This window comes from Gambusia affinis, linkage group LG18 (assembly GCF_019740435.1).
Source record: "Gambusia affinis linkage group LG18, SWU_Gaff_1.0, whole genome shotgun sequence".
NCBI classification, from domain to species: Eukaryota; Metazoa; Chordata; class Actinopteri; order Cyprinodontiformes; family Poeciliidae; genus Gambusia; species Gambusia affinis.
Genome location: NC_057885.1, coordinates 21,871,542 through 21,890,829, shown reverse-complemented (window position 1 = coordinate 21,890,829; position 19,288 = coordinate 21,871,542). Strand labels below are relative to the sequence as shown.

General features: G+C 36.6%; 2 protein-coding genes across 2 annotated transcripts; both read left to right on the top strand.

Moving 5' to 3' along the window:
• Window positions 1-3,735: 3,735 nt before the first annotated feature.
• Window positions 3,736-5,418, top strand: LOC122820172. The gene is made up of 2 exons (XM_044097379.1): window positions 3,736-3,817; window positions 4,345-5,418. Exon 2 carries the CDS (start codon window positions 4,345-4,347, stop codon window positions 5,242-5,244), a length of 900 nt encoding a protein of 299 aa, XP_043953314.1. The 5' UTR covers window positions 3,736-3,817; the 3' UTR covers window positions 5,245-5,418.
• Window positions 5,419-7,226: 1,808 nt separating this feature from the next.
• On the top strand, window positions 7,227-14,684 carry LOC122820305. The gene is made up of 2 exons (XM_044097629.1): window positions 7,227-7,463; window positions 12,884-14,684. The coding sequence occupies exon 2, from the start codon at window positions 12,886-12,888 to the stop codon at window positions 13,807-13,809; it is 924 nt and encodes a 307-aa protein (XP_043953564.1). The 5' UTR covers window positions 7,227-7,463; window positions 12,884-12,885; the 3' UTR covers window positions 13,810-14,684.
• The last annotated feature ends 4,604 nt before the right edge of the window (window positions 14,685-19,288 follow it).

Here is a 19,288-nt window from a genome sequence, read left to right as displayed (position 1 = left end):
AATAAACAAAAAAAAAACCTTTTTGTTATTCGATTTCCAGGCAGTAAGGATTCTACAAGCACATTGCAGTAATTTGCCTACAGAAATGAACCGTAAAAACATGAAAGTAAAACCTCAAATTCACTGTATGCAAAAAAGAGTTGGCCGAAACATTCAGGGTGATGCAGCGACGTTTTACATTTGAGTCGGACGTCAATCGACAACCTGGCTCTGATTCCTGGTAAGACGAAGTCTGGAAATCACAAAGTAAGTCTCCTTTCATGCTCATGTTTGTATTTGTCAGTATTTTTAGGCACTATAAAGAAAACAATGTATTTTTAAATTTATTTAGTGAATAAGTTCATGTGAACCTCTTTCTTAAAGAGTGATGTGTTTTTACATGAATTAGTGCTAATTACCAGCATCACAAAATTAAATATTGGAAAGCATTTCATCTACTTTCATGCTTGATACAATCGTAAATGTTTTTTGATCTTCGGTTTTAAACATGGATTTCAGCCATTTGCAACTTTAATTTGTTGTAGTGAAGTGTTTATGTGTCATTTTGGAAATTAATGATGAAATCAGTCTCATAAAAACAGATTTTAAAGAAAATGAGAGTTTTCATCCAGAATATTGAACTTTATTTGGGTGTTTTAGGGACATAAAACAGTTTAAATTTTTTTATTTCTCAGATGGTCACCAACTCATCGTCCTCCAACGCCTCCCCCGGTCCGTCCCACCCATCCGCAGCACACCTTTCCCTCAGCATATACTCTTACTGCCTCATGACGACGCCCAGCTCCTTCATCTTCATCGCCATCGACATCAACATCATCATCCTCATGCTGCCCCTGTCGGTCTTCATCCTTCATCATGGTGTCCAGCAGTGGCTGCAGAGACGCTCCACCTCCACAGCAGCGATCAGTCACTCTGACTGCTTCACCTACCACATGGTCGCCATGGAGATACTCGGCGTCTTCGGCTACATCCTCAACTTAGCTGGCATCCTCAGAGGTGATTTCTATATGATGCGTACGGGAGGTTATTGCACGTCTCTCACTTGGTTTGGGCAGATTTTCTTCCACATCCTGACGTGTCTGGAGCGCCACCTGGCTGTGGTTCATCCCATCGTCTATTTGAGACTGAAAAACGAGCGCGGGATTCGGATCAGGAACGTCAGCATCGGCTGCGTCTGGGTGCTCAGCGTTGCGGGAGTGATTGTGCAGATGTATGTGGACTCATTCTCAGCTGTAGATTTGTGTCTTGTGGTTCTGTCTCTGATAATCATCTTTTACTTCAGTGTTTCTGTCCTGCTGGTTCTGATTCGCCCAGGACCAGGAGAACCAGGTGAGGGCAAAGAGGGGCTTGGCCAACAGAAACGCAGGGCGTTCTGCACAATCGTGGCCATACTGGCTGTTCTGGTCATAAGGTTTGCGTGTAATATGGTTTGGGAAGCCACTTTTATGTCCGGAGAAAGAAGTAGTTGTGTTTTAATAGCCATGTGTGACTGGGGTAACGTTCCTGTCAGTCTGGTTTTACCGCTTCTGTTTCTGCACAGAGCTGGAAAATTTCCTGGATGTATATTTCAGTCAAGAAGATAGAAACAGAAATACGATGGCATTTTGGGGTAGATTGGAAAAAAGCTGTATATTTGCAAGAATAGAAAAATCTGAATTTTTAGATTAATCTCCTAAAAAACAAGAACATTTCTGTGTTTGAAAAGCCAGAAATGGTCATCATTTGAAATTCAGACTTTTTTGCAGATCCCACACATTCTGGACACAAACTGTAAACTTTTACTTTCAGTCGCCATAGAGAGCTGTTTGCAGAAATCAGTTGCTGCAGAGACAATTTATTCCTCCAGTCTTTCTATGTGATGAACTCAAAGAACAGCTGACGGCCAGTGTAGTCAGGATAGACTATAATTCCTTCATCCCTATGTTTATGTTATTTCCTTCACTGTTTACATATTTATACTTTGTTGTCAACACTATAAAACCAAAGAGAAGTTCCTTGTTTATGACACAATCAACCAATAAAGCTGATTCAGATCTACATGGAAACATTTTGTTTTTATTTATGTAGTTTTTATAAATATTCTTACTTTTCAGCGTTTTGCTCAAACTATTGATCACGTTAATTGCAGTTTTGCGTCAATGCATAATGCAAATTAAAATACAACTTAAGTGGAATTTGCCTGCCTAAACGAAGCATCTAAAACAATCATACGTGGAGTGTTTGCTTACCAGTATGCAAAAAGTCACACAGAATTTCCTCCAGCTGCCGTACAAACGCTGCCCTGACGTTTGAAAGCACTTTGTATTGGATCAGAAATCAGCTGAAGGCAATTTGTGGCTCTGCAAGGAGAAGAAGAAAAGAAGAGAATTAACAAGGTGGGTGCACTTTTATTAAGACATATTTTGGCTTTGTGTGCTATTTTCAATTAAATTTAAACTAGCTACACATTCCTATGCAATTCCTAACATTTAAAATGTCTAAAAAATATACTGTTAGTATAAATCAGTTCTTTAGTTTGGATTAGTAATTCAAAAGCTGTGATTATATTCCTAAAAATCACAAAGCTTCATTTATTTGGTATTTTGAACGTTCAAAATAAATATTTAATGGTTCCTGCTTTGTTTCAATTGTAGATTTATATTCAAATTAAAAAAAACAAAACAAAAACAAATTCACAGTTTAAAGTAGGGGTGGACATTTATCATATCGTTTATCGTTGGTGTGAAAATGTATTTTATTGTGACAAAATGTATTTATTATCACATTCCAATTAATGATGTTAGAAAACCCCAAAGAAATACAATAAATTCTTCTCTTTACTATAATAATAACATTATGAATTAATATCAATACATTTTAAAACATGATTAAAGGCAGTTTGGGGATGAAAATAACTTCTGTATGTAACTGATGTCCTGAAGAATCCTGTTTCTAATTTCTGTTTTTTTGAATGCAGTATTTATGCTGTTTCTGTTTTGTGATTGCTGTGCCATTTAGTTGCATACATTCATTTTTTCTATCATCACTTATACTGTGATCACAGTAGTACAATAAAATCTGGTGGCTTCTTACAAATAAATGTTTATTGTAGTCTTAATAACCAGAACAGTTTTTGTTTTTTTTAACTCTGGTCCTCAGGATTTACTGTCGTTCATATTTCAGTGTCTGATGCATCACACCTGAATCAAATTATTGTTACCTAATCAGGCGGCTGTGTTGCCTGATAATCAGACATTTATTTAAATTATGTTATTTCCAGTTTTGTATTCGTATTTTTATTATTTATTCATTCTCTGTTCCTTCTACGAGCTCAGTTATTTCATATATTTGAGTATTGGATTTGTTTTGTTAGATTTCTTTCTGTTTAGGATTCCTTCTGGTTCCATTTTCTGCATTTTTGTCTTTGCATTTAGCTTCCCAATTGTTCCACTTCCCAGCTGCAATCAGTTACCTGGAGGCAGGAAAACACCCAAAACAAACAGGACAGAAGATCCTGAAGATGAAGATAACTGGATAACTTTTTAACATTTTATAGACATCATAGAACTTGTTTGATTTGTTTTAATATAAACTTTATTACAGTACATTTGAACTGCTTTGCATTGAAGTGAACTGAGTGAGACTGCATTTTAAAGGGAACCTGCTAATGCAAAATTCAGATTTTGCACTTTTTTGCATTTCTGTTTGAGTCTCAACTGCTTCCACCTTCCTTTGAAAAAAATCACCCAGCTGTTTTTGGCAACACGTTAATGTTCTTTGGTGTCTGGAAAATGAGCCGTTTCAAAACCCTTCAGAAAGAAACATCACAAGTCTGCAGGTACTTCCCTGTTACCTAGCAACCCCAGGAGCATTACCTAGCAACCCAATCCATCACATTTGGTCAGCTCGTCTTACTGTATACACTGTACAATGGCTGCTGGAAAAAATAAGTGTTTTGTTGTTGACTTACCAACAGGAACCACTTGCTGTATTTTTGTTAGTTGTGCAGGAGGCTCCACTTCTGTTTTTCAAAGATATGCAGCTGTATAACTGAGAATCTGTTTGGAGCCATTTCCCTGTACAAGTTGCAAACGTTGAGTTGGGGGGGGTTGGCTTAGCTTAGCTTATTTGGATTTAAAGTGACGAGACCCTAAAACAGCTCAAAGCTGAACTGAGCAGATGAAAATCTTATCTATGAATGATATGGTGCAAAAACGATCATGAATTTTGTATAGGCCACAGACCTATCCTAACCAGATTGCTTTTAAATTGTTTTGTGTCCGTAATCTAATTCTACACAGAACTGGATTATTATGAGTCTAGTTCAGAATATCTGATAAACAAACCTGTATTTGGTTCTTCTAGATGATGAACTCATCAGTGACCAACGACTCCTTCCCTCCACAATCCTTCTTCCTCTCATATGTCCAGTGCATCATCTCCAGCTCAAACTCCCGTTTCCTCATGGCGTTCTACGGCCTCCACATCGTCCTCATCCTCCCTCTCTGCGTCTTCCTCTTCTACCACTGTCTCAGCCAGCAGTGTCGGCAGACCTCCGCCTCTGCATCAACGAGTCACTCTGACAACTTCAGTTGCCACGTTGCCTTCATGGAGTTGATCAGTGTCTGTGGACTTGCCACCGGCTATGTTGCCGTTATAAAGCAGGACGCTGACGTGATGTTGGTGGGGATACTAGTCTGCAAGTTCACTTGGTACGGAGAGACGTTTTTTCACATCTTGACATGTTTGGAGTGTTACCTCGCTGTTGTCCATCCCTTCATCTACCTGAGGGTCAAAGGTGACATGGAAGTCAGGTTCAGAATCATCACTACAAGTTGTGTCTGGGTGCTGTGCTTGGTAGGGGCGGTTCTGGCGCTGAAGGAAGCCTTTATTTTGGTAGATCTCGGTGTCATGATTTTGTCTTTGGTTGTCATTTCTTTCTGCTGCCTCTCTGTTCTCTGCGTTCTGGTCCGTCCGCGTCCAGGAGAACCGGCGGGGAGTAAAGAAAAGGTTGACCCATCAAAGCTTAGGGCGTTCTACACCATTGTGGCCTTACTAGCAGTGCTGCTGGTGAGATTGGGTTGGGGTCTGGTTTGGACCTCGTATGATGCGTTAGGAGGAAGTAACGTATGTTTGATTGCGATCTGCACTTTCTGGTTTAACCTCCCCAGCAGTTTGGTTTTACCTCTGATGTTCCTCCAGAGAACAGAGAAGTTACGGTGCTGCAAGAAAAACATCCAGCAAAAGAAGAAAAATACAAACTAGGCTTGTAACCTTTTCTGAAAAATCTGAATCTCACACATATAACATATCTGAACATGAAATTTACAACATACAGATAAATAAAACGATTCAGACGTATTCTGTTTCCTAATTAACCTAATTCATTCTGTTCACAAACTTCAAATCCATCAGCAGAAAATAAAACATCTAAAAGAGCAAAAGACATATTTAATTATTATTTTTTACTCCAGAACGTTTTATCTTATGTATTTTTCCAAACATTTCTGCTTTTAATGTGAAATATCTCAGTTCAGACATTTTGAAGTCATATTTGAAGTTATTATTGTTAAACTATTGTAAAGCTAACAATTTTTATTTTTAAACAACTATGTTAAAATGTTCAGAAAAATACCATCAGTCTACTTACATTATATCTGCTTTGATAATAAACTGCATTATAGGTTAAGGAATTAATTAATTGTCTTAAGATCTACTGATGTAAATCCACTTTGAATGTTTTTGGTATTTACTGAATATTAATTTGAGTTTTACATGAGATCTTAAAATATTTTATATAGGAAGTACACAAAATGTACAGTTGTATTTTTAATTACTAATCAATAATTGTTAGCCAAATATTAGGCATGGTTATTGAAATATATAAGTATATTTATAATATGTCTATAATTTATATTTTTAAGCATTATTTATTTAAAATAGTTAATTCAACAATAATTCCTGAGATTGTTGAAAATGTAGAATATTGATTTACATAAAGGTTTAAAGAATAAAAAGTTTTATAAACTGAGCTTTTGTTTTAGTTATTAATATATCAGTCAGATGTAGACGTGGCTGAATGAAACACAGACAGAACTCTAAAGTAAATTAACTTCAGTTTGATTTTACCTTTTTTATTTGCTGGATCTGAAAAAAAAGATTTCATTTTGAAACATGACAACTTCACAATCAGTTATGTATTTTTATCAGGCTGTAGTTTTTAACTGAAGAGTTTCAACATGTTCAGAACACAAACCAAAACTCTGTCAAAACCAGCGCTGTAATCACGTTTAATGCGTTTTATTTTTAATCTCTCTGCTGTATGTGTTGTTAACTCTGTCAATTATTTCATCATTGGGCTTCTGTAAATACAGTTTGCAGTTTTCAAACAACTAGTTTGTCCCTAACCCATCTAGGGATGAGTGCTACAAATTAGCTCTTGCTATTAGCGCCATGATAACGACGAGACGCTGTTTCACTCAGTTTGTCTGTTACTGTAAATCTCTTCTAATGAAATAAATGTAATAAAAAATTGTTTTCCTTCAAATTCATTTATTTTTTGTCAGCCATGTCTTTACAGTGTTTACAAATGTGATCTGATTATGCTATTCTCAGAGACCAGAATCATATTAGTACCAATATAAATCTTTAACAATCTTTTTTTCTGCCTTTATATATTTGAAGCAACATGTTTAAATCTTGCACTGTACTGTATGTAGCTCCTTTAATGAGATACAAAAAACTTTCATAAATATATTGTAATTCTGCAGTTATCCCTGGTTTTGATATGTTGTAGTTGGCAGCCATTTTGGATTTTGAAGCACGGATTTGTGGCTATTTCAGCTTCATTTTTGATTCTGGTTCATTATCGCTGAATTTCCTAAACGAAGTGCATTAATTATTATTTTTTTAATCATTACGCCAGTAATGCTGTGCTATAATTACAGCGAAGGTTCAATTGGATTAGCAAATGTTGTCACTGCTTAGGGCCCCCTGCTGGCCTGGAGTGACAAGAGCTCTTGAATTTACAAATGACATTTAGAAACAAACAACAAAGAAGCTTTACAGTTCAAAGATTCTGTTGCAAACTCACATTTTGATATTAATTTTATAATTACATCTGGTTATGTCAGACACATTTTATTCTCACTGCAAATTAACAACAGGAAGTACAACAGAGTGTGTGACTGACTGACTGTGGTTATGGTTCGCCGGTGAACAAATGGCCGCTCCTCAGCTGCCCTACTGAACCCATAATTACCTGGGAAGACATTCTTCCTGTAGTGGGGCAACATTTCCCTACAGAAATGAGCCGTGCAAAAATAAATGATGACATGGAAGTTTGCATGGTGCGAACCAAATGGACACCAGGAGGCATAGCGATGCACGGTGACGTACTTCATGATGAGGAATTTCTGTCATTCAACGGCCATCTCTGGCTTTGGGGTGAAGTCAGAAGCTTGGAAATCAGACACACTGAAAAGGTGGGTGTTGTTTTCAGTTATTATGCAGGTTCTTATTTGTATTTGCTAAGTTTTTTTAGGGTAAGAGAAGGAGAGTAGAAAAACTGTTCCAGTGGCAACATTTCTCAAGTTGGTGTTTTTATTTACTTGTTTAAATACACGTCTTTTATTTTGTGCTCTAAATACACTTTACATTTTAATTTCACATTACTGATTACAGCAGTAATGTGAAACAATGTGTCCAAACTTAATCAAACAGAGGCAACAGTGAAGTTAAATGTAATTTATGATCATAAAAATTGTATCACTTTTGTGATGAAAAATGCGAAAGGCATTCTATCAAAAAAGAAAACTACTAGACTAAAAAGTACAGCCTGACTTCTAAACAGAAAGTATCTACAAATTATTAATTATTATTTATACTTAGCTTAGTTTCATAAATGGGGTGCAGATTCTACTTTGGAGTAAAACTTACTGGTTGTTTGCAGTGCTGTACACTGTTAGCCTTTGCTGTATTTTCTACAGCTAAATACCGCAAAATGCCCAGTAAAACTAACATAAAACATCTTTACAATTAGTTACTGTAATTTGCATTGCATTATGGGTAAAGGACATAGTATTACAGTAACTTACTGTATGTTTTGAAGTTGCAGTAATTTACTGTTTACACATTGCAGTAGTGGTACTGTATTTATAATATCTTGCACTGTTAGCCTTTACTGTATTTTTTACAGCTAAATACCGCAAAATGCCCAGTAAACTAACATAAAACATCTTTACAATTAGTTACTGTACTTTGCATTGCATTATGGGTATAGTACATAGCATTACAGTAACTTACTGTATGTTTTGAAGTTGTAATTTACTGTTTACACATTACAGTAGTGGTACTGTACTAATAATGTCTTTGCGCTGGCCATGTAAGAATTCTATTTGATTTCCAACGGTCATCATAGATGTTTCATCGTGGTTCTCTGTTTCTGTATTTTTACTCCTTTAGTGGTTAACATATTTTAAGGCAGAAAGAGAGCATGTATTTTGTTTTTTCACATCCTAGCTAACATTAATATGCAGTTTATCTAGCTACGTCATCAAGGGTGGCTTCGCTTCCAACGCTTTTTCTGATGACGTTTGTTTTAAACTCAAGCTTTTTCCGTCCAAGTGCAAGTGCAGCTCTGTCGCTGTGGGCTCACACTGCTTCAGCTCTTCGCAAGACAGGTAAAAAAACACTTAGAAAACTGTTTGAAGCCAATGTATATTTTAGATGGAGCTAACGAACTTATAGCATCATGCTATAATGCTATAACTTAGCATGAGGTGAAAGATAGAAAAATATGATGGTGTTATTTTTTGAGCTGGTTCGGAATTAACGTTAGCTAAGGTGCTAATTTTACCGAAGGTTTTAGCTTGGCTTTTGCCGCTAAATCTTCCTCGGCGACTAGCTTTGGGTTGAGATAAGCTCAGTGAGTGTCTGTTAGCATTGTTGTTACATCCTTTGTCGAACAATATAACGTTAACTGATAATTGATCCCCCCTTTTTTAAAAAAATACATCTAACTGTTCATTTGTTTAAACCATGACCTTGCAAATGTTAAGAGTGCAGATTAGCTAGGTCAACAAGGATGAATTCTAACGTTGTTCTTTTTTCTTTTTGTCAGATGACTTTTTTAACTCCCAAGCTTTTTCCTCCAAGTGGCTGTGCAGTTTTGTCCTGCTGAGTGCTAACATAGTTTCAACTCTTGAAAAGACAAGACAACAGGTAAAGAGACAGCTCTTCAAACATATTTGAAGCCACAAAATAATCTGGAAATGTAGAGGAGCAGCTAACCTAATCTATAACTTTGAGCTTGCTACAGCTAGTTAGCCTGCTAAAGTATCATTACATCTCCAACATAGTGTATAAGAGTCTGTAAATGAGGACAAAGGTGGAAAACATTCAAGTGGTTTCTGTTATTTTTGAGTTGGTTCAGCCACAGTGGCAGGTGGACAAAAAAGTTAATTTCCAACCCTGGTTCCATATAAGGACTGTTCACCTGTTTAAACCATGCTCTTGCAAATTTAAAGTTAAGTCAGTACTAACAGGTGCAACTATGTACAGGTGTAAATTCTGCAGCATTTGTACTTCAGAATTTAGAGAATTTTGTACTCATGTGAAGAAACATCAACACACAGCTAATTATCGGTTTCGTTGTGGAATAGAGCAATGTCCTACTTCCGTCAGAGAAAAGAAAACATTTCAAAGAAAAGAGGACTCAATCTTCATCTTGGTTGATGTAATTTTATATCGACTCTTAACTTAAAACACACATCTTAAATCAGAATTGTTCAATTAATTTGTTAAAGGGATCAATTCACCCAAATTACAAACATTTTGTTAACCCATATTGTACTTAGCCATTCAGATACTGTATTTGTGGAATGTAATGCTTTAAAAATTCATTTAGCCTCACAAACTGTCATTCACATCCGCTGTTTCAGAGTGGTAGCAGGATGTAGGGTAAAGTCTAGTCTAGTCTCCGGGTGAGGTTCTCAAAAACCTGTTGTAATCTGGGTGAACCGGCCCTTTAAATATAAATTACTACCAGTAATTCATATTTAAGAGTTTTCCTTTTATGTTTCAAAGGTATCTTCCACCAAGATGTCTGTTGAGATGGAAATGACCTTACCTACAACACCAAGGGTAATCATGCTTGGTAAGAGGAATATTTTCTATCACTATAATTTTTTGTAGCAATGTATGTAATAGTTATGGTAGTCTGTACTTTTACTCACTAGCGTTAGCCTGACAAGGGTTTGTCTATTTTAGGAAATAGCTTGATGTCTGCAACCCGGTGGATGGTCAGTATGGAGGAGAAGGTATTTTTCGAACCTGAGCAACTACATGACTTTGCCAGCGTCCTTGCTGTCTTTTTTAAGTCATATTATGTCTTCAATCTGGAGTATCAGGAGTCAGCATCCACCACGCTGGAGATGATACAACGGTAAGTACTCTACACCAAGCCATTTATGAATTAAATTTAATGACAGTTTGACTGATGATGAAGAACCATAGCTGATTGCTGTATTGTATGTCTTCATTTTAAAAAATACAATTAATATATTTTATTTCTGTTAAAAGATTCTTTGTGAGGATCAATCCAGATGTTGATACCAAATGCACAGCCAAAGTCAGTACAAGCTGCAAGATGGGAAGTCTTGTCAAGAGGAAAGTAGTCAGTGTCAACTCCCGGATCAACACCTTCCTCAAACGACTCGCTGAATTTGAATGGAGGACTTCCAACTAGGTAAGCATTTTACCAAATGTTTATTATTGTCTTTTCCTCCTATCTTGCATGTTCTGACTTTACTTTAGGCTTTTTAATATGATTTTAATGATTATTTATAAATGGCATGTGATTCCTACACAATAGCCCTTTAGAGTAGCCTGCATCTTTTCTGTGTCCGTGGTAAAAAGTGGATGTCGCTGCATCTCTTACTAAATCACAGAAATGTTTAAGTGTGTAGTCGTTTAATTGAGGTGTTTTTTTTATACTATGCAGTTTTCAGTTTATTAGGCACACCTTTGCAGTAATCCATCAGCACCAACAAAATGACTAAAAAGATTGTTATGACATGTTGTACTTCATCGTCTCCTTGGGGACATTTGCAGGGTCTCAATACAGTACGTAATCGTTTGAATTAGTGAAGACTGACTGACTGCTTTTGCCATAAACAATCCAAAAACCTGAAGTGAAGCCAGTCCTGCTCATTCTTTATGCAGCTTCTATTATCACTTCAGTGTAATTGATTTTTTTTTTTAAAGAAATTATCAACTTAATGCTGCTTTATGCCAATGATTTTATGCATTTGGACATTGTCACTTCAGTTTAATTTGTCAGCCTTCCTGTTGATTTGAAAATGTAGATAACTTCCTGACCATCTCATGACCTCCCACATTTTCTGTCTTATTCTTTACAGTTCAGCTTCCACAAGATGGATCTCACTGATTTTGTTTGACAAATGGAATAAAAGTTCTTCTAATGTAGGAAATGCATCTGATATAACAATATTTATTGATATGAATGCCTACCATATAGTACATTATCACACTTGCACTGTTATTGTGATGTATTGTGTAACAGTGCACATTTAAGCTTCTGTTACCTGCTTTCTGACAATGCAGCCTCTGCTGGTTTTTTAAATGAAGTATATTCTATATATTTTTTAAAAGTCAGTCTTTAATAGTTTATGGCTGGTACTTGATGCACACATGTTCATGTTGCTACATACATGTGCCATAAAAAATATTGACATGACCTGTAGTGTGTTCTATGGTTTTGTTGTTTTATAGCACATTATATTGTATTGCGACATTGTTCTTTATGACATTGCGAATATATAAATGGATTTTATTTCAACAAATCTGCTGAAAATAAATACCTGTTTTTATTCACAGTACTTGGACTAAAATTTCTTTTGTGAAACTTTTCGGTTTATGGTAAAATATTCTTGTATTAAAAAATGTAAACTTTAATTTACAGTAAAACTGACATTATGTTGTGAAACAAGTTTACAGTAGACCAGCTTTACTATAAAATACATTTACAGTTTTATGCTATAAACTACATTTACAGTAAAGCAGTTATAACTGCAAATCACACTCACAGTAAAAATTAACTGTGAAATATCATGACAGTAAAGGTACCGTAGAATGGTAATTACAGTAACTTACTGGCAACACTGTTGCCAGTAAGTTGCCAGTAAGTTACTGTAGAATGGTGATTACAGTAACTTACTGGCAACACTGTTGCCAGTAAGTTGCCAGTAAGTTACCGTAGAATGGTGATTACAGTAACTTACAGGCAACACTGTTGCCAGTAAGTTGCCAGTAAGTTACTGTAGAATGGTGATTACAGTAACTTACTGGCAACACTGTTGCCAGTAAGTTGCCAGTAAGTTACTGTAGAATGGTGATTACAGTACCTTACTGGCAACACTGTTGCCAGTAAGGTACTGTAGAATGGTAATTACAGTACCTTGCTGGCAACTTACTGGCAACACTGTTGCCAGTAAGTTACTGTAATTACCATTCTACAGTAACTTACTGGCAACAGTGTTGCCAGTAAGGTACTGTAAAATTACAATAAAAAGTCTAACAGTGTATCATTGAATTGAGGGCCACACAGAATAATTTCAAGGGCCATAAATGGCCCCCGGGTCGCACTTTGATCATCCCTGAAATACAGTAATGGTTTAAAATCAAGAGGGTTTAAACTGACAGTAATCAAGAATCAATAATCAGTAGTTATTTTTGTGTTACTACATGAACATTTAGCATGAAGTTACTGTAGAATCTGTATGTTTTCAGAGACAGAGCTGCTGGTGTTGGTGGAGACGTCATGTCTTTAAAATAACTTAAAATAAATCTCATTTCATTAACTCCAGCTGCTTCTCTTCCACAGACATGTTGGTGAACCATTCCTCCTCCAACACCTCCGTTCCTGCGCTCCCATCAGACAACTCTTCCTTTAGTGTTTTCTTCCAATGCCTCATGACGACTCCCAGCTCCTTCATCTTCATCGGCATCGACATCAACATCATCATCCTCATGCTGCCCCTGTCGGTCTTCATCCTTCATCATGGTGTCCAGCAGTGGCTGCAGAGACGCTCCACCTCCACAGCAGCAATCAGTCACTCTGACTGCTTCACCTACCACATGGTCGCCATGGAGATACTCGGCGTCTTCGGCTACAGCCTCAACTTAGCTGGCATCCTCAGAGGCGATGTCTATATCATACGTATTGGGGATTTTTTTACTTCCCTCACTTGGTTTGGGCAGATTTTTTTTCACGTCCTGACGTGTCTGGAGCGCCACCTGGCTGTGGTTCATCCCATCGTCTATTTGAGACTGAAAAACGAGCGCGGGATCAGGATCAGGAACGTCGGCATCGGCTGCGCCTGGATGCTCAGCGCAGCTGGGATGAGTGTGATGATGATGACGACCTTCTTTTACATCTGGGATTTCTGCATCTTGCTATCGTCTTTAGCGGTCCTTATCCTCTGCAGTGTTTCTGTTCTCCGGGTTCTGATTCGTCCAGGACCAGGAGAACCAGGTGAAGGCAGGGAAGCGGCTGCCCAGTTAAAGCAAAGAGCTTTCTGCATGATTTCCACCATACTGGGAGTTCTGGTTGTGAGATTCGCTTGGAATTTTGTTTGGGAGATCATTTTCATGAGAGGATCCCAGAGTGATTGTGTTTTACTGGCTGTTTGTGTCTGGTTCAACGTGCCCAGCTCTCTGGTTTTACCTCTTCTGTTTTTACACAGAGCAGGAATGTTTGTCGGCTGTGGAAATGAAAAGCAGTCAGGAAAAGAGAAACTTATCAAATAAAATGACATAGATGTTGAAAATAGTAGAAATATTTCACATCAACATTACAAAATCACTACAACATTTAATTTGGTTTTGTGTCCACTGGATGGCAGCATGAACACTGACATGAGGATCCTTCATTAAGTAAACGAAGCTCTGCGAATACATTTTTAATCGTAATAAAAGTAATGCATTGTTACATCTGGTCGAAAGGTTTGGTTTAAAGAAATGGTCAAAGCTATAAAGTCTCATTGTTTGGTATTTGCACATATTAATTTAAGTATTTTGTGTAGAATGATCATTGTATTTAATGCTCAGTGAAATAAAATTATGACTTTGAAACTTTGGTTTTATGTTTTGCTTGGTAAAGTTTTGATATTTTTTGAGCTCTTACCTTACTTTAGTGTCTCGTATATGGATTTATGTTCCACTCTGAGCTTCAGTCTTTAGCTGCATTTTATCTTAATAGATCATAATTCCTGATTTTATATTTCTCTGTCACCCCTTGATTCAAGCTTTGTTCTTTTTAAGGTTTCTGTGTTTTCTTACGTTTCATAGTGTTTTCTTCAGACTGTCTTACAGCTGAAAGTTTTCAACAGATTCTTTCAGTGTCTTATGATGCGTTCCAGTTGTCCTCTGAACTGGAAAATTCAGACTTCCCAGTCATATAAATCAACTGGAATGCCCTCTGAAGCCAGATTTCCAACTGGGAAACTACAGCCTCTTGCGTTTCAATATGGCCGCTCCTTAAAACAACAGCGATAGACTATGGTGGGATTTTTAAAAGTTATTTTAAAAAGACAACATTATAGCAGTGCTTCTAACATAAATGTTACTTGTATTGCCTCTAACTCTAAACAGAATAAATTGAAACTGGTGTTTGCTTATGGAAAGTAAAGCTTAAAATGAAGTTTGTAAGAGAAACTTCAAAACATGTTTATGGGCGTCGCCATGTTGAAATTCCAACTTCTCATCTAGAAAGTCGTTTCCTCAGTCTGACGTCACTCTTTGGTTTTCTTACTCAGTTTCAGATTCTCTGGTTGTTTTTGTCTGTTTTTATTAGTGATTTGTTTTTTAGGGATTTTCCCATATATTTTAGCTTTTGGTAGGTTTTGAATAAACAAAACATCTTTCAGTTGCACAGCTTATTTAAATGCTCTGCTCATTCTCTATAGAAATTTGTCATTTAGATTTGTCCAAATGATCATGTTTCTCGACGATTTGTTACCTAGGGATCAAATGACTGAGTGCATAAATGATCAGTTTAAACTAGATGATTTCCCAGCTGCCTAATGTTTATGTTGCCATTTCGTTTTTCTTTGGCTCAAGTATCAATCCTCTTCCTGATTCTGCGCCAGGAAAAAACCCAGCAATCTTGAGCAGATTTAGTTTTGTAACAGGCAGTGTGATATTGTTTCCACTCTAAATATCAACCCTTAACTCTGTAAAGCAAAGGACAAATGGTTAAAACGATATAAAATAACCTTTGCTGATAAAAAAATATGCTTAAAGAAAGTTATTTTACTCACAATTTGGGTTTGAGAATCAATAAGATTAGTATATTTATGGTTTTCTAAATTGTGACCGTTTTCCACGACCAAACAGGCTTAAAAACAATAAAATCTTGGATTGCACCACATTTGAAAGCTTTATTTCAAAGCAAAGCCAGTCATGATGTGATTATATTGACTTACTGGATTCTCTATGAGAGAACAAACAAATCTATAGTAATTCAAAACAGTAAATAAATAAGGTTTGCCCTTTCACTATTTGTTTACACTCTCACGTAAGAGCAACAAGAACATTTGAATGAAGAAATGAACTGTACAAAAAGATAAACCAGATATTTAATTTGCAACATGCAAAACCACTCGACCTTCATTTGATTTCCTGGGAAACACACACACACACACACACACATACTGAGGTTTTGCAACACTGGACGCTTCATCCGTCTTCAGTCTGCAGCTGTCAGTACCAAGAAGAGCGACCAGAATAAACGCCACAGATCAGGTGGGTTCACAGATATTTCAATATTTCCTCTGCTGTCATGCTCAACCTGGTCACTGTGTTCTGCTTGAATCGTTTGTCTGATGACTTTTATTTGGCTTCATATCACCAGAGTTTACACATTTACTACTAACTTCTAAATATTGAATCAAATTATCTAACCTTTTCACCAAATACTCTTACTCCTACTTGAGTAATTTCTTGGATGTCTACCGTTTAATTTTACTTGAGTGAGTACAGTTTTTGTGCACTTTGCCCACTTCTGCTATTAAGTACCAGAGAACCACTAAAAGGTTATTAAAGTTAACTAAAGCTAATGAAATAATGAAAACTGAAATTGAGAAAACATTTTCGCCAACTGAAACAAATAAAAACTGTAACTAATTGGCAAAACACTGTAACTAACTGGAACTATATCCTGTGTTTATTATTTTTTCCACACACAACCAGTTTACGTCAGCTGTCGGCAAAATACGGCACTTCATCTTGGTTGTTCAACAAAAGTTGCATATATTTTTTAAAACAGTATCTTCTGTTGAGTACCTTAAAAACTAAAACTACTATAACTAATCAAAAACTGGCAAACACACTGAAAAAACTAACTGAAACTAACTGAAGTCACAACAAAGTAAAACTAAACTCTTATGGAAAAGTCAAAACTCTTATAACTCTGGTTCTCTGGGATTATTTTGAGTTAGTTTCGGGTTTGACGATCTTGTGTGGTCTGGACTTCAACAAGTTAAATGCTTTGAGCTTAATAGTTATTTACTTTTGAATCCAAATCTTTTATCTTTCTGTTTCAGACATGTCTTCCAACGACTCGTCCTCCATCAATGATATTTTTGGTGAAAGTGCCTCGGTCAACTTCTCGTTCCCAATATTCATGCACTGCTTCGTCCTGAAACCGAGCTCCCTCATCTTCACCGGCTTCATCCTGACCTACACCGTTGTCATGTTTCCTCTCTGCATCCTCATCCTCTTCCAGGGTTTCCAACACTGGAGGAAAATCTGCTCCAGCCCCTCGACGGTGCCGATGAGCCACTCTGACTTCTTCACGTACAACGTGGTCGCCATGGAGCTGCTCGGCGTCACCGGGTGCGTGATCTCCTGTTGTGGTATTTACATGGAGGATTTGAACACGTTGGCGTTGGGACTGGTTCCTGCCTGCTTGATCTTGCTTGGCGAGGCGTTTTTCCACGTCCTGACGTGTGTGGAGCGCTACCTGGCCGTCGTTCATCCCGTCCTCTACCTCAGCTCAAAGAGCGCAAGAGGGATCATGGTCAGAAATCTGAGCGTCGGCTGCGGCTGGGTGCTCAGCATCTTGGGGATGGGTTTGCTGTTGGAGGAAAACTTGTTCACCATCATGGATTCGTGCCTCCTGATCATAGCCATAGTCATCGTCTCTTTCTGCAGCCTGTCGGTTCTGTGTGTTCTGATCCGTCCGGGTCCAGGGGACCAAAGCAGCGACAAGGAGAAGGTGGACCAGCTGAAGAAGAGGGCGTTTTATACCATCATGGCCATTCTTGGAGTGCTGGTGTTGAGGTTCACTTGGGGTCTAACTAGGACAACATTTTATATGTCGAAGGCAAATTACTACTGTTTAATCATGACAAGCTGCTTCTGGTTTTATTTGCCCAGCAGTTTAGTGTTGCCTCTGCTGTTTCTGCACAGAACAGGAAAGGTGATGTGTTGCAAGAAAAACATGGATGGAAATCAAAAGTCAACAAAATAAAGTGACCTTTATTAAAGCCCACTTCAGAGCATGTGAAGACCAGGCTGCATCACACAAAGTCAGATTATTTTTGTCTAATTTCTAGTAAAAATATACTAGCACACTTGGAAAAAAAGACAAAACTAACTTTTCAGCAGAAATATAGGAGCTTGTCTTCGATCAATAATTGCTAAATATTGATAAAAAGTACTATTTCCACCAGCAAATTATTCCACACATCATAAGGGAAATAATCTGCCAGTGAAACTAGTGAATATTTAGGAATTATTGACTTAAAACAAGCTCTTATCTTGCAGAAAAGTTACTTCTAAGTTATCTTTGTCTTATTTCAGGTGTACTAAGATATTTACACAAAACATTGGACCAAATATACTTGGTAGGATTTTGTGTTTTTTGGTGCAATCTACAATGTTCACCATAATAATCCACTCAAATGTGGCTGGATCACAACAAATTTGGGAAATGAGCTTTAATGTAAAGGTAAACCTAGCACTGCTAAAGTAATATTTAAAGGAAAATCTTTTATTTCATTTTAATTTATTCTTTCTCTGCTACAGTAAGTCTGTAACAAGCAGATAATGTTTGCAAGTTTCTTCTTCTTCTTTTTAATCTGATCACTCCTGTTTTCTCTTCTTTCATAAAAACTGGGGTGAATGTACTGAAATAAAAACCCAGCAGATATAAAAACATTGCAAATCTCAACTCTTTTTTTAAACAAATGAGGAGCAAACTTATACAGGAATAACTCTGGGACATTATTTTTATTTTTATCTATAAAGGTTATTCCACTTAATTTCTACTTTGTGAAAGTATTCAGAAATAAAGAGTGATAAAAACAGACAAAAGAGAAAAAAAGAAGTGGTTGTAAAAAAAAACAAGATGAGTGTAGAAAAGCATCTAAAGTAAAGAAAATGTTCTGATTATTTTTTTTTAAGATTTTGGGCAATTGCCTAAAGTTGTTTTTCTGACAAGCTGTCATAAAGATGCAATTTATTCCAACAAATCTGATCTAAATCTATTAGAAATACAAACGTATCACAGACATAAACCACGTCAATAAGTATCAATAATTGCTTCCTTTTTTTAAATGACCATAAATATATTTTAGGACTGATTTCATCTTATTTTACCTCCTATATATAAAATTGTTGTCACTTTTCTGCTACTGACCGAAAAACCCAAATGGTATCTGGAATAACTTCAAACAGACTAATGTAATAATAAGTAAAATTTACTGAAGTTTTCTATGAAAATCAGATATTGGAAAAAGAAAAGACAGATTGCACAAGTTTATCCTGCCAGTGAATCTTTGCACAAACGTCTCATCTCTAGTCGTTGATTTGTACTCCGGTTACCCTGAAACCAGAGAGGCCAAAATGAAAATTTGCTTAGAGAAATTAGCTACCAAAATGGTAAAATGCAAAACAAACTGGTCACAATGATCCGTCCACCTGCTTGCTTCCAGTCAAATATAGGGTCATATTTCAGTTTAAATGAGGAAGGAGATTATGACACGTAACACTGTGGTTGACATTTCAATGTAAATCCATTAAATAAATGTATATATATATATATATACAGATGCATGTAATAAATTCAGGGAAAGCAAATTTTAACTCAATCTGGTCCTATGTGACAAAATTAAAACCCTTCAATCTACTTATATGCTTTTGAAATGCGGCCTAAAAATGTAAAATTCTAGAAGTTATTTGTTGAACTTTAAGCTGATTTTGAAAAGTTGGAGCAACAAAAAGC

Bases quoted from the DNA above. Each gene is read 5' to 3' on its own strand.
- LOC122820172 (XM_044097379.1), top strand. From the start codon at position 4,345: ATGATGAACTCATCAGTGACCAACGACTCCTTCCCTCCACAATCCTTC.
- LOC122820305 (XM_044097629.1), top strand. From the start codon at position 12,886: ATGTTGGTGAACCATTCCTCCTCCAACACCTCCGTTCCTGCGCTCCCA.